The 12,601-nt window shown below is 39.8% G+C and overlaps 1 protein-coding gene and 1 long non-coding RNA gene across 3 annotated transcripts in view; one reads left to right on the forward strand and one right to left on the reverse strand.

Annotated features, from left to right (window-relative positions):
- Positions 1-6,835, forward strand: part of CUL4A (cullin 4A) — a 38,860-nt gene extending 32,025 nt beyond the window's left edge. For both annotated transcript variants that reach the window (XR_011725874.1, XM_071743986.1), the window contains 3 exons: positions 5,248-5,420; positions 6,240-6,392; positions 6,689-6,835. Coding sequence is in view for 1 of the 2 variants with exons in the window: in XM_071743986.1 (XP_071600087.1) it covers positions 5,248-5,420; positions 6,240-6,392; positions 6,689-6,784 (422 nt within the window). In the remaining variant the exon portion in view is untranslated. The remainder of the gene's footprint in view (positions 1-5,247; positions 5,421-6,239; positions 6,393-6,688) is intronic.
- On the reverse strand, positions 5,410-12,530 carry LOC139796262 (uncharacterized). Its single transcript, XR_011725913.1, has 3 exons — positions 12,311-12,530; positions 10,609-10,901; positions 5,410-6,947 (listed from the first exon to the last, which is right to left on the reverse strand). It is a non-coding gene; the product is annotated as an uncharacterized lncRNA (long non-coding RNA).
- Positions 12,531-12,601: the final 71 nt, after the last annotated feature.

Below are 12,601 nucleotides of genomic sequence, written 5' to 3' on the forward strand. Positions count from 1 at the left end.
ACAGTGGTTACAGAACAAACTTAAGTTCATGGAAGCCTAATCCAGGTCCTGCTTTCTCATCTTGTATTGCTGTAGCTCAGAGCTTGCATTCTGTCTCCCTGACAGCAACAGATAAAATCTGCTGCATGGAAATTCATTTTATTATACCAGAATAGAATGGCTTTCAGTAGACTGCTTTTAAGGCAGCTGGATAGAACTGATTGATAGTTGGGAACTATCTGTATCATGTTCTCTCATTGCACTGAGTCCTCCCACATCTGTGTTTCCTCCCCCTATGGGGAAATAGTGTCAAAATACAGGTAATGAGGACAGTTCATGGTCCACTGTATCCCTGTGGGGTCAGGGTGGATCACATAAAATCTCTGCCTTCCCAGGCTCTCCCTACACAAGGCATTTGGAGCTGCTTTAGAGAGGTCCTGTTCCCATCTAGCAGTCTCCCTATTTCTAAAGGAGGAGAAACTCTTATGGCCAGAAATGATTCCACACTGTGCCCTTGCTGCCTCCTGCAACATGGATGATTTTTTGTTGTTGTTCAGCAGTACCCTCCAGAAGGCTGGTATCCTGGCTAGCTGGAAAAGATTCAGTAATTTGAAAAAGTAGCTAAATTTGAGATGCAGCTGTTTGGTGAAATGACTGTTTAAGTCAGAGGTCCCAATGGCCAGACTCTGAGAGACCTACCTGGATGAAACAGTGCCCTGTGGATACAGATAACATTGGACATGGCAGGAATACTGAGGGGCAAAACTTGGCCATTCAGATTGCCATAGAAACTGTTCCAAAATGTTCTGAACACCAAGTGTGGGGCTAGATAGATAAGCAAAATTCCAGTGCATGCTTAAAAAATGACATATGAGAGAAGTCTGCATTCATTAGGATGTAGGAAACCCTTTGAAATAGAGTAAAGCTGTACAAATGGATGGGCTCCATCTAAATTCAAAGGGAGTAAAGCTGCTGGAACACTAAAATGTTTTAGAAAGTCTGTAAGGTTTGTCAGATTTCTCATCCACCATCTATAAATAACACAGTAGATCCAAGAAGAGTTCAGAGAATGAGAATAAAAATGGAGCAACTTCTATAGAAGGGACTGCTGAGTGTGGTAGAACTGAACTAAATAGACCAAAGGGTAAATAGAACTCAGTGAGCAGGGATTTGTTTTCTTACTCAAAAGCTAGAGGGCATAAAATGAAATGAGCACAAGGGTGGTGAAAACCAAACAGCATGTTGTAAAAGCTGAAAGCTTTTACAGAACTCCAGGAGACAGGTTCAAGGAAGAGTAAAACAGTGAAAGTTTCTCAATGCATGGAAACCCTCTGGCTAAGGAAGTCCTTGAGCCCTAAATTGCTGGAACAGTAGGATGAGGAGAGGAGGAAGAGAGGGAAATACAGAGCTCTCTTAGCTTTGTTCTTATATTCTGCCCTGTGTTTACCTGCTTGTGGGCGCTGTTAGAGATGGGATGCCAGGAAAAGGATACTAAACTTCCCAGCTCTGAAGGGTTGCTTTATTTTGGTAATATATGTGTGTGAGTTCAGTGGGGGGTGAAGCCTTGTGCAGTTTTTATTTAGTTAACATGTATTAATGTTGTGACCCTATTATACGGTGTCATCCAGTACTTGCACATTGGTGTTTACTGCAGTAGAGTAGCCAGATGCCCCCATGCCCCAGGGCAGAATAAAAGCCTGCAAGTGGAAGGGTCAACAAGGGTTTAGAACAGGTCAGTACAAGAGAACAGACAGTAAATTAAGACCACCAACAGCTGGTAGTATTCATCCAGAACCTCTACAGGAACTTTCCAATATAAATACTGAATTAGTTTGTCTAGTTTATAAATGAAGTGAGCCTTGATGTGCTAAGAATGCCAAGTGGCAAAACCAATGCTATTTTTTTTTTTTAAATGTTCATGGAGTAATTCTGCAGATTACTGCAGGGTGGGTAGCAGGTCTGTATTGGGAAGAACAGAACTGGTAGGCTCATAGATAAGTGTGTACCAGGGAAGAGCCAGAGTGATTTATGTGATGCATAACTTCCCTTTCAAGCTTTTTGGGGAGAGCTGGAAAGCATGTCCACAGTCATAATTGTGCAATTAGGCTTTAAAAAGTCCTTGATAAGAGCTTCTCACAAGCTCTAAAGGAAACTAAGCTTTCAGGCTTGAGAGGGAAGTTTCTCTTGGAGTGAATCATTGATTAAACAGAAATCAGCAGGTAGACAGGAATGGGTAGCTTTCAGAGTGAAAGCTCCTATTTGGATCCCCAGGTATTATTTAACATAGTCATTGAGGATCTCAGAAAGATACAGATGTGACAGAATTAGGTGCTGATTTCTCAGGAAGGTCAAATTTTTAAACTTTAAAAAAGTGTGAAAGGGATCTCACGCTGTAGAAGAATGAGAAGATAAATTGGATCCAATGTTGATGAATATAAGGATATCTGTAGTGTGGAAATAACCTTAGCCATGTCAGAGATTGGCTTTGTTAGATATGACTGCTCAAAAAAGAAGTTGTGTGGTCACTTTGTCCTGTGAAAACGTCAGCCAAAGGGTTCATCAGTGACCAGGAAGGCAAACTGCATGCTGGCAACTTCTGGGGAAGTTACTCAGAACAAATAGAATGCTTCATCGGGCTTTTTGTGTACTTGTGTTTGGATACTTCATATGTTTCAGGTTCCCCATCTCTAGGGTGTATAGTAGAATTAGGTAAGGACAAAGAAAGATGAAGATGTATGGGTGTTAACACGTGGTCCCCATGCAGAATATGGAGAGTTCATCTCTTAAAGTTAGGGCATGGTTTGGAAAATGGTGAAAAGAAGGAGAGACAATAGTCTGTAGAATTTATCAATGGCTTAGAGGCAGTGAACAGTGAATTCATTAACCCTCATGGTACAGAAATTCAGGCATCTTTTAGCTTCTTCATCAGCTTCTAGCTAACTCTAAGGCAGATGTTTTGGTCTGATCCACATAGCACACGATGTGGCTGTTCTCAACTGAAACTCAGCTACCTAAGATTAATGGCAGGCCTTAAAGCACTGATTCTCAAACATCAACTCAAACTGAGTTAGCCCCCAGTTCCTTGCATGCACATTGACTTTTTAATTGAGAACACTAAAAATGATCATAAATTATGTTCTCTTTATTTGATGTGTTCCTGTGGATGACTTACTATATAAGCATCGTGAATAACATACTGGAATGAGGTATGAAGCATTTGGTATTTTCCAGTCTTATATTGGAAGTTTGGTACTCTCATGTTGAAGCAGCTTTAGCAGAGTTTTCATGGGGGTTCCTCAGGTCTGTCAGTCACATCTCCCTAGCTCTCTGCTGACTACAGAATGTACTGCCAGGCATTTGTTTCACTCAAGAGTCATCCTGCAGTTAACAGAAAGAAATGACCAGTCAGTATGGCAGAAACCAGTAAGGTATTATGATGTAAAACTTGTGAGTTGCTTTAGGGAAGCACTTTGACAGCACTTTGACACAGAAGTGCTGTACCTGGCAGGATAGGACAGTATATGTTTTACAGAGGTGGTGAATATGGTATTTTCTGTTGTTCTGGTGTTCAGATATTTTTCATTTATGCAACATCAGTATTAGCCATATTGTTGTGTTGGCAGTATTATAAATTACTTTTGTAAATGTCTAGCACTTACATTAAGTGGGTATTTAGATACCAAAATCCATGGGTATTGAAACAGTTTGGGCAATTGGCCTTTATGTGCATTTCAGACTTTGTTGCATCTTTATATTCCATTGCCACACAAAATACATACACTTTTGGGAGTCAAAAAGCCACATTCAGATGAATTTTCTTTGTTCTAAGTAGAAGAATATTTCAAGGGAGATTACCACATTACTGAAAACAAACAAATGAACCAGAAACTCAGACACAGATTTCTGCCTCTCTAGGCTATCACACTCTTCATCTGCAGCAAATGGCATTGTTGGCACTTGTTTTTTGGAGTCACTTTACAATAAATTACTGTCAGTCTCTTAAAGAGATGAGGTTGCCCTGGTACATTACTGCAGTTAGTAAATGCATAATCTGTCACTCAAAGAATGGTTACCTTTGAGATGTGCTGTCCAAATATACTCTGTTTTAATCTGCCTTTCTCATTATCAAGAAAGCCTCTAGAAACTGTAGTTTTTACTTCAGTGACTGATAGGTAATTGCAGATACCTTCCCTCTGCCATGCTGTAACCTGGGAATTTGCATGCAAGGCAAAAGCAAAGCTCCAAAGTATGCTGAGTTTTTTAATGGCATCCTTTGTTTCAACAAAACCATAACTCAACAATGTACGTTTACTGAAGGTGAAACACACAAAAAGTGTGAAACATCATAAAAGCCTGTTTAGTCAATGTGGTCTAAAGGTTGTTTTGGGCTTTTTTGTAGTTGTAGAACAACTGGGAGCTTAGAAGAAGGAAAAGGTCAATCTGTCTGAAAGTTAAAGTATTTCAGAAATCATAATAGTGTTAATTTTTTACTCAGCTACACTGCACTTCAGTATTAGATTTCAAACCTTTCAATTTTTGGACTAAAACAGGTCCAACAAATTTGGCGATAATTTTATGTTGTGAATAAAAGTATCCTAGAAACTGCAGAAGGTGTTTTAATGCAAAATTATGATGCAAGACTTTGCAACATAATTAGTAGAATGTTCTAGACTTTCCTTTATCTATCAGATTTGTCCAAATACTTAAATTTCATAGATAAAATTTTCCCCATCCACTTGTTTCTATGGCTTTCCTGTTGTGAGGGAAGTTTGTGACTATACTAGCTGTGAGCTCGGCCTTCAAACAAAACATCTTACTATCAATTTAGCCTTCTGGGAGATTTTTTGTTATATATTTTTTGGCACGTGTTAAAATATTGTTGAAATCATAAAATGGGGGTCTTGAGTTACTTGGCATCAACTGACTTTTATTCTTCTAAAATACTGTTACCACCAAACAAAACTAAATCAATAAAATCAGGCTCACATTCATGTGAAATATTTCCTGAAACTACTTTTGTATTGAAAGCTCATTGAGATGAGTCTGAATCTGTCCTCCTTACATGTACAAATGTGTGCGTGCTCTCAGTACTTCCTGTGAAAGAGACCAAACTCGAAGGCTTTAAGTTGTTACCTAACCTAACTGGAGCTTAGCTGCAAGAAATTATTAATGTAAAACTAGTGACTTTTTAATTGTATTTCTAGATTAATCACATAAATCTCATAATGTTTTGTACTGCTTTCTCCCATACTTTGAACTTTGTCACAGAGGACAGTGAATTAAGAAGAACATTGCAGTCTTTAGCTTGTGGAAAAGCACGAGTATTGATTAAAAATCCAAAGGGCAAGGATGTGGAAGATGGAGATAAATTCATCTTTAATGGTGACTTCAAGCATAAATTGTTCAGAATAAAGATCAATCAAATCCAAATGAAAGAAACAGTATGTATTTATTTTTTTGTATTCATTCTTTTTATGTTAACTATTTGAATGTCCCACATGGAGAGACTGAATCTCTTAATTTCCTCTCATAGTTTTTGCATATGGAGAAGGAAAACAGACATTTAACTTGGCTTTGGTAGTCAGGATGACTCCCAGAGTCAACGAAGATTTTAAAACTCACTGAAATCAAACCAACTTGGTTTCCTTCCTGTACTGGCAAGTTAAATGCCTGTATATTGAAGTGATAGGATCTTGTAGATGTTTCGCTCCATCTTAGAAGCTAAAGTGTTGGTACTGTGTTAAACTCATGAATCAAATGTCACCATATCACTTCTTTATTTAATGGGTAAGAGTTATTAAGGTCCAAGTTGTCCCTGCTTTTGCACAAAAGACAAAAGTATTTGTGGCACTTGAATCCCAATTCATGATACAAGCTGACATGTTAATTAATATTGAGTTCTTTCTGTCTTTACATATTAAAATCCCTAGAAGTCAAATTGAGGTTGAGCAGTTTGATACAGAAAACTGCTGTATTGGGGCTGTCAGAATGGTTTGTGTTCTCTCAAAAATCTGGTGAGTTTTTTAAGATATAGTTAGGTTTATCAGATAGATTTATAATAAGGCATACATTATTTTTTTCTTGACATTTTTTTGCATTCTTTACAATTACTTAGTTTTTAGCATGCAGTAAAAGCATGCATCTGTCTCATAGATGAAGATTTGAGATTCATTTAATTGGAAAAGTTGACTATAGCAATATAATTGATAAACAGTAGCAATGAAAGGTGATATGACTTGTGCTGTTGTAACATTCTTTAGGTGGAAGAACAGGTCAGCACAACTGAGAGAGTATTTCAAGACCGGCAATATCAGATTGATGCTGCTATTGTGCGAATAATGAAGATGAGGAAGACTCTTGGTCATAACCTCCTTGTTTCTGAATTGTATAATCAACTGAAATTTCCTGTAAAGGTAACTGATTTTGTTTTTCAAACCATCCTAGGATTATCTAAAAATACATACTATATTTTTCTATTCAGTTGGGTCCATAGAAGTAAGAAATATGAAACATGTCTGAATCAAATAAAAATATTAAAATGAGTGTGCGACCAGAAATAAACCAGAGTATCAGTAGGAAATTATTTTTAGATATTTACATAGCTATTTATGGTAAATTTTCTTACGTAGCTGTTAGCAGTCCTATTTTTTTTAATGTACTTTAAAGAAATATTTTTTAACTGTTTTATTAATCTCATCTTTTCTTGTAGCCTGGAGACTTGAAAAAGAGGATTGAATCTCTCATTGACAGAGACTATATGGAGAGAGACAAAGACAACCCCAACCAGTACCACTATGTTGCATAACAGAGAGGAAATACTTAAAAAAAATATAAAAAACAAATCCAAAAAATAAAACCCCAAATCATCCACATGTATCTTCAGGACACCCGAATACTTATGCTGTTCCAGACTTTCCTTTTAGCAGATTTCAGGTTGATGTGTATTATTCAACCAGCTGCATGCACTGCTGTGGAAAAGCAAAATGACATGTTATTGATCATCCTTGTCAAGACTCCTTACAATGTTAAACGTCATTTTTTAAAATTTCTTCCAGTTACTCTTTTGTTCTTCTGGGTTCCTTAAAATTTAGTTTTACAGTTTTGTTTAACACTGTCATTGAAGTTGGATGGAAAGGTAAAATTACCTGTGTGAGAAATACTTCTGTGATGGATGCAAGTCTGGTTTCTTCATTTATGTGTTCTTAACTGTATCCATGAAGACCCTATATGCTGCATTCTTTAGCTACTATGACAACTTGGGTAACTTTTTTAAAACCTTCAATTGATGAACAATTACGTACAGGCAGTGTTGTTGAAATACACTGCATTTTTGAAATTATGCACCATGAATATCCTTAAACTTGTGTTCAGTTAATTTGCTTTCAAATTACTATAAACTTCAGTCTGGTTTGGATAAATCAGGTTTTGAAGTGAGATCCTTGAAGTGCCAAGAGGATAACTGTGTTCATGTGTGTAGTGAGTGGTTGGATTATTTAGCTAAGATATGGATTATTATTTTATTCCTACTTCTGGCTTGGGTGGCAAAGAGTAGATCTGGGTCAAAGAGGCCCTACCTCATTTTAGGGCAACTGGTGTTTATCACTGTTTGTGTAATTGCCGTAACATTTAGTTTTGCCTTTAAAGTAACATACAGGGAACCTACTGTACAGCGTGCTCCACTTTGAAAAACAAACTTTTTTAAAAAATGGACTTGATATTGTGAAAGCATTGTACTTTGTCTTGAAAGACTAAGGATTTTGTGAGTACTTTGTTACATATTGTATATATGTAAGTTGATTTGAATTAAAGAATGAAAGACACTGTAGATCTGTTCAATAGTTGTAACTATAAGGAAAACATCTTTTGTGGTAATACTTACAAGAGTGTTTATTTTCTGGATTTGCATACTGGTGTGTTTCATTCTGAAAAAGAGCTACCAAAGGAGTTTTGATCATGACATAAATGAGAATTTAATTGAGCAATATTTTCTTCAGAGAAACCTTCTTAAGTTCACGTCACGTGGATTTTGTGCACCAGTTCAAAGGCCACCACCTCTTCTTAAAGTAATGTTGATAAGAGTTGACATCTTGTGGATTTACGTATTATTAAAGTCCTTGTTCTGTCATCTGGTGTCATTGATTGTATTGCTTTCCTCCAGATTATTTTTGTTCCCTTTGTGTTTAGAAACTAAACACATCTAGTTTATTGTATTTAAAACATATTTGATATTGTAATTTAATGTAGACTTATTTTAATATTTGAATCCTCAGTTAATGCAAATAAAATCTTTGATGCATATTAAATAATTTCTTAGCCTTTGTGAGAATGTGGAACTTAAGTGTATTTGTGCAGTGTGTTCTTTAGTGTTAATTATTCTGTTCACCTTGTCGTTGACTATGCATATGGAAATCCATCAGATCCATCTTAATAGACTTTTAAAACAAGGAGTATGTGTCTCAAAGAAATTTAATGGGCAGAGGCTTTATCCATACAGAAGGTTGGCAGTACTACACAGTAATGGATACAGTGAGTTGCATGTGTACTGCTTCCCTTCTGAAACCCAAACTTCCTGGTTCAATGGTTTTAAGCTATGGATTAGAAGCAGTGGTGTTACCTTGAAGAGGACTGAAAAGGATCTAAAGGTTCTGCCTTACAAAGCAGTGTTGATTTATTCAAAGTGCTGAGATAGGCAGTTTTTCTTAATTGCCATAGACTAGAACTCTGGCCAAATTCCTCTGGTATAACAACAAATGAGCTGTCCCACAAGCAGTGGAACTAATGAAGCCTGTCTTGCTATCATGTATGCCTTTGTCCCCCTTCTCCATCAAACCCCCGCCCTCAAAATAACCTCAAGCAGCAGTACTGCTGAAGGCTGTTCTGCTTAGTTCCATCTTTCTGCTCATAGCACCATTGGTTCTGTTCTCTTTTATCCAGCTGTGTGTCTATCCCAACCCCTTGCCTCTCCAAACCTACAGAGAATCATAGAATCATAGAATTGGCTGGGTTGGAAGGGACCTCAGAGATCATCAAGTCCAACCCTTGATCCACTACCGCTGCAGTTACCAGACCATGGCACTGAGTGCCACATCCAGTCTCTTTTTAAATATCTCCAGGGATGGAGAATCCACCACTTCCCTGGGCAGCCCATTCCAATGTCTGATCACCCTCTCTGTAAAGAAATTCTTTCTAATGTCCAAACTAAACCTCCCCTGGCACAACTTAAGACCGTGCCCTCTTGTCTCGCTGTATGTAACAACTTGCTGAATGTAACAACTTACGAAATTTTTTATTCTTCCAAATGGATCTTCAAGTGGCTTCAAGCGGATCAAAAACTACGGAAGAGATGAACAGGCCAGGTGCTGTCATCTCTCTTTCTCAGGTCCTCATTTTTAATTTGATTTTCTCAAATTCCTCTTCCTGGGATTTTGTATGCTCTGAACCAAACAGGTAAGCAGTCAGCTTATTAGTCATCAGTAATCACCTCATTGCAAAGTAGCTGCATGTGATTGCTTTTGAGAACTGGCAATGGCAGTCAGCTGAGCAGTTGCTGGTGTGATGCCAGCTGTTTTGTTCACTTCACCCCTGTGAGTATTCGTGCCCACAGGGCAGAGGACGCTGAACATTTCTACCTGGAAGATCACCCAGTGTTAAAGGTGTCAGGCTGCAGCAAGTAACAGATTTCCTCTGTAGAGCATCTATGTTCAAAAAATGTCCTGAAAACCTGGATTTTGGCAATTCAGCATCACTGGAATAAATTGTGTAGCAGCTTCTATAGAATGACAAAAATAACAGCAGTAATCTGGGATACAGGTGGGCGTTCTCCAACTTTACCAAAACCTTCCAATTTAACTGTTTAACTTCACCACTGATTATCTTTTCCTAGCAAGTCTCTTCAGAAAGAAAATAATCCAGAAGTCAAATTTCAAGCAGGAAAAGGCTACGGGAAAAATCAAGTTGTGTTTCATGGAAAGTCTTTCCTGGTAAAAATTCCCATCCTGTACTCTGTCTTCTGTGCTATTATTCTGTCTCGAATTTGCAGATCAGTTTGGATTGCAGTAAGGGCTCCTAGATCTTGGGGGTACTTTCCATGTCTCTCCCATTAAGCATCCACTTTGCACCCACAGCTCTTCAGGGCCAGGAGGAGTAGCAAGGTTAATCTCGAACTCTCTGGGGGTTGGCTGGATAGCAACTTTAATTTTGGTATTAATTTTGATCTCTGGGCTGTCTATATACCAGCTTTTACAGAAGCTGTAACTGCATGTTTGTTTATGTCTTACCCCATTATCAGGTTGATTTGGTGTTGGCCAGCAAGCTACTGAGCAGTGAGGCTGATGCCAAACATGGTTGTGCAAGACTTGTTTCACTAGGAAAGGCTCACCAACACCCTGGTAATACTGCTACAGGCAATGACAAGGCAATTGGCTCTTGTGCAGTCTCTACAGACTGTAACAGGCTTAGTCAGCTAATGATCCACTGCATGGAAGATCAACATCATTCTCTGCTGATAGCCCCATGTTCTCTACTTAGCAATTTCTTGCCACAAAATCATTGCTCAATACAACTTGCATATTAATATTAACTAGTAGTTATCTAAGTATATCTGTTATTTTTCAATTCATAGATACCTACCATTTTTCCAGTAGAAGGGCAGACTATAGCCGAGCAAGTTTAAACCTTACGTTGGGCCTCTCTGTTTTGTTTTCTGGCAGACTTCTAATATTCCACAGACCTTCCTTCACTCCCAGTGCAGGTTCCAAGTACAGTGATCAAAAAAAGGAGAACAACCCATGTCCCACCTCCATTAACCTCAACTCCTCTGCAGATGAGTCATTAAAACACTTGACCAGAGCTCTTTCTTATGACCTTTTTCAAGCTAACTTCTGCTTTTGGCAATACATGGTAAGAAAAGACTGACAGAAGTGCTGCAGGAAAAAAGCAAAACTAAAATAAAACATTGATGACTCTCAAAAATGCACATTTAAAAATGCAGCATTAAGGAAACAATTTCCATAGCAATAGCACAGAAAAAGAAAAGCAGATCCCCAAACTACCCTGAAGAGCAACTAAACTCTACAGTGTTTGTGGGAAATAGGAAGACAAACATCAGGAAAAGGTCACCAAGTTTAGAGTAGCTGGAATTTACTTTAGTATCTGGCAGCAGCTAAATTGCATTTCAAATCAGTTCTAAGTAAAAATGTATGAAGGCAGCCTGGGATCTCTGCCTCAGAGCTGATTAATCTGGAGTATGCTATGATGAGGAGAGGGATGACATGGCAGTCATTTTGAGAAACCAGAAGCATCCTGCTATTGGCACACTTTCCAGTGGCACCAGAAATAGGATTTTAGTAACAAAGGAAGTATTACAAACTGATGAAATGGCCTGGGCTCCCCACCTCTGTTATTACAGTAACATTTGAGAATGTTTGGTAGACTAACTTCATGCCTCTTTTTCCCTACTTTTCTAAAAAAAACAAAAAAACAAAAAACTCTTAAAATTCTTGTTCATAAATACATCAGGCAACATCAGAAGCTATGCGAAAGTGCAATTAATTTTACCCATGCAGCCACAAGTCATTAGCAGTACCTGTTTTGGCTTGGAACACATACAAATACTGTATATGTACATAGGTGCATCACTTCAGAGGTTTTAAGACCATTAACTTCCACTGATCTTATACTCAGGCTGAAATAGTTCTATGCAAGGTAATTGCACACGTCTTAGATTACCTTTAAACACAGTTGCAGGAACCACATTCAGGGAACCAATACAGAACTCACATGGATTAATTGCTCACTGAAGCCTTTTCTCTCCCTCCTCTCTCACCTTATCTTTAACAATGGGGTGCAAGGTGCTGCATTCCCCACTGGGAACCAGCGTTAAATTCCTGGTTAAGGTAAAGTGCTGGTTAAGGTTGACCCGGGGCCTGCTGCTCCACATCTCTCTCATATGACACAAGTTCCAGTGCTAGGATGTATGGCAGTTCACACAAGGACCCCAAACCTCAAAATACTCATTGCCACATATCTGTGACACAGGTGATGGCTGGGCAGGCAGCCTGTGTCGGGGTGACAGTGCCCCAAAGCCAATCCGTGGCTGCCTTCAACCCGTGTCCGGAGCAGGGCCCTGAGAAGCCCAGGTGGCAAGAGGGGCCCGGGACAGAACGGCAGCCGCCTGTGAGGACGGTGCAGTGCACGCCTGTAACCCGCACACGATCAGCGCACACCCCGCCACCGCACAGCTGTGCGCGGGCCGGGACTGTGAGGGCCACAAGGCGCGACACGCACACTCGCGCCCGCAACCCCCGCCTTTCCAAACGTGAAAACCACCCACCCGCGCTCACGCAGCGACGTTTCCACACGCCAGCTTGCGGGCTCGGCGCTCCAGACGCCTGCCCGCCCTATTGACCCTCTCTCCCTCCAGGCGGCACCGCCTCCGCCCCGCAGCCTCTGCCCGCACCCCCCCTCCCGCCTCAGGGGCGGCCGTTGGAGCCCGGCGGTCTTTGGAGCGCGAGGGAGCCCCGCCCCTCTGCCTCGCGACCTGTGGGGGGGGGAGGGGGTGTAGGGGACCCCCTCTCCTGCCCGGGGCGGCCACTGCTGGGGACGGGGGAGGGGGGCGTGTGTC

Source organism: Heliangelus exortis, chromosome 1 (assembly GCF_036169615.1).
Source record: "Heliangelus exortis chromosome 1, bHelExo1.hap1, whole genome shotgun sequence".
NCBI lineage: Eukaryota > Metazoa > Chordata > Aves > Apodiformes > Trochilidae > Heliangelus > Heliangelus exortis.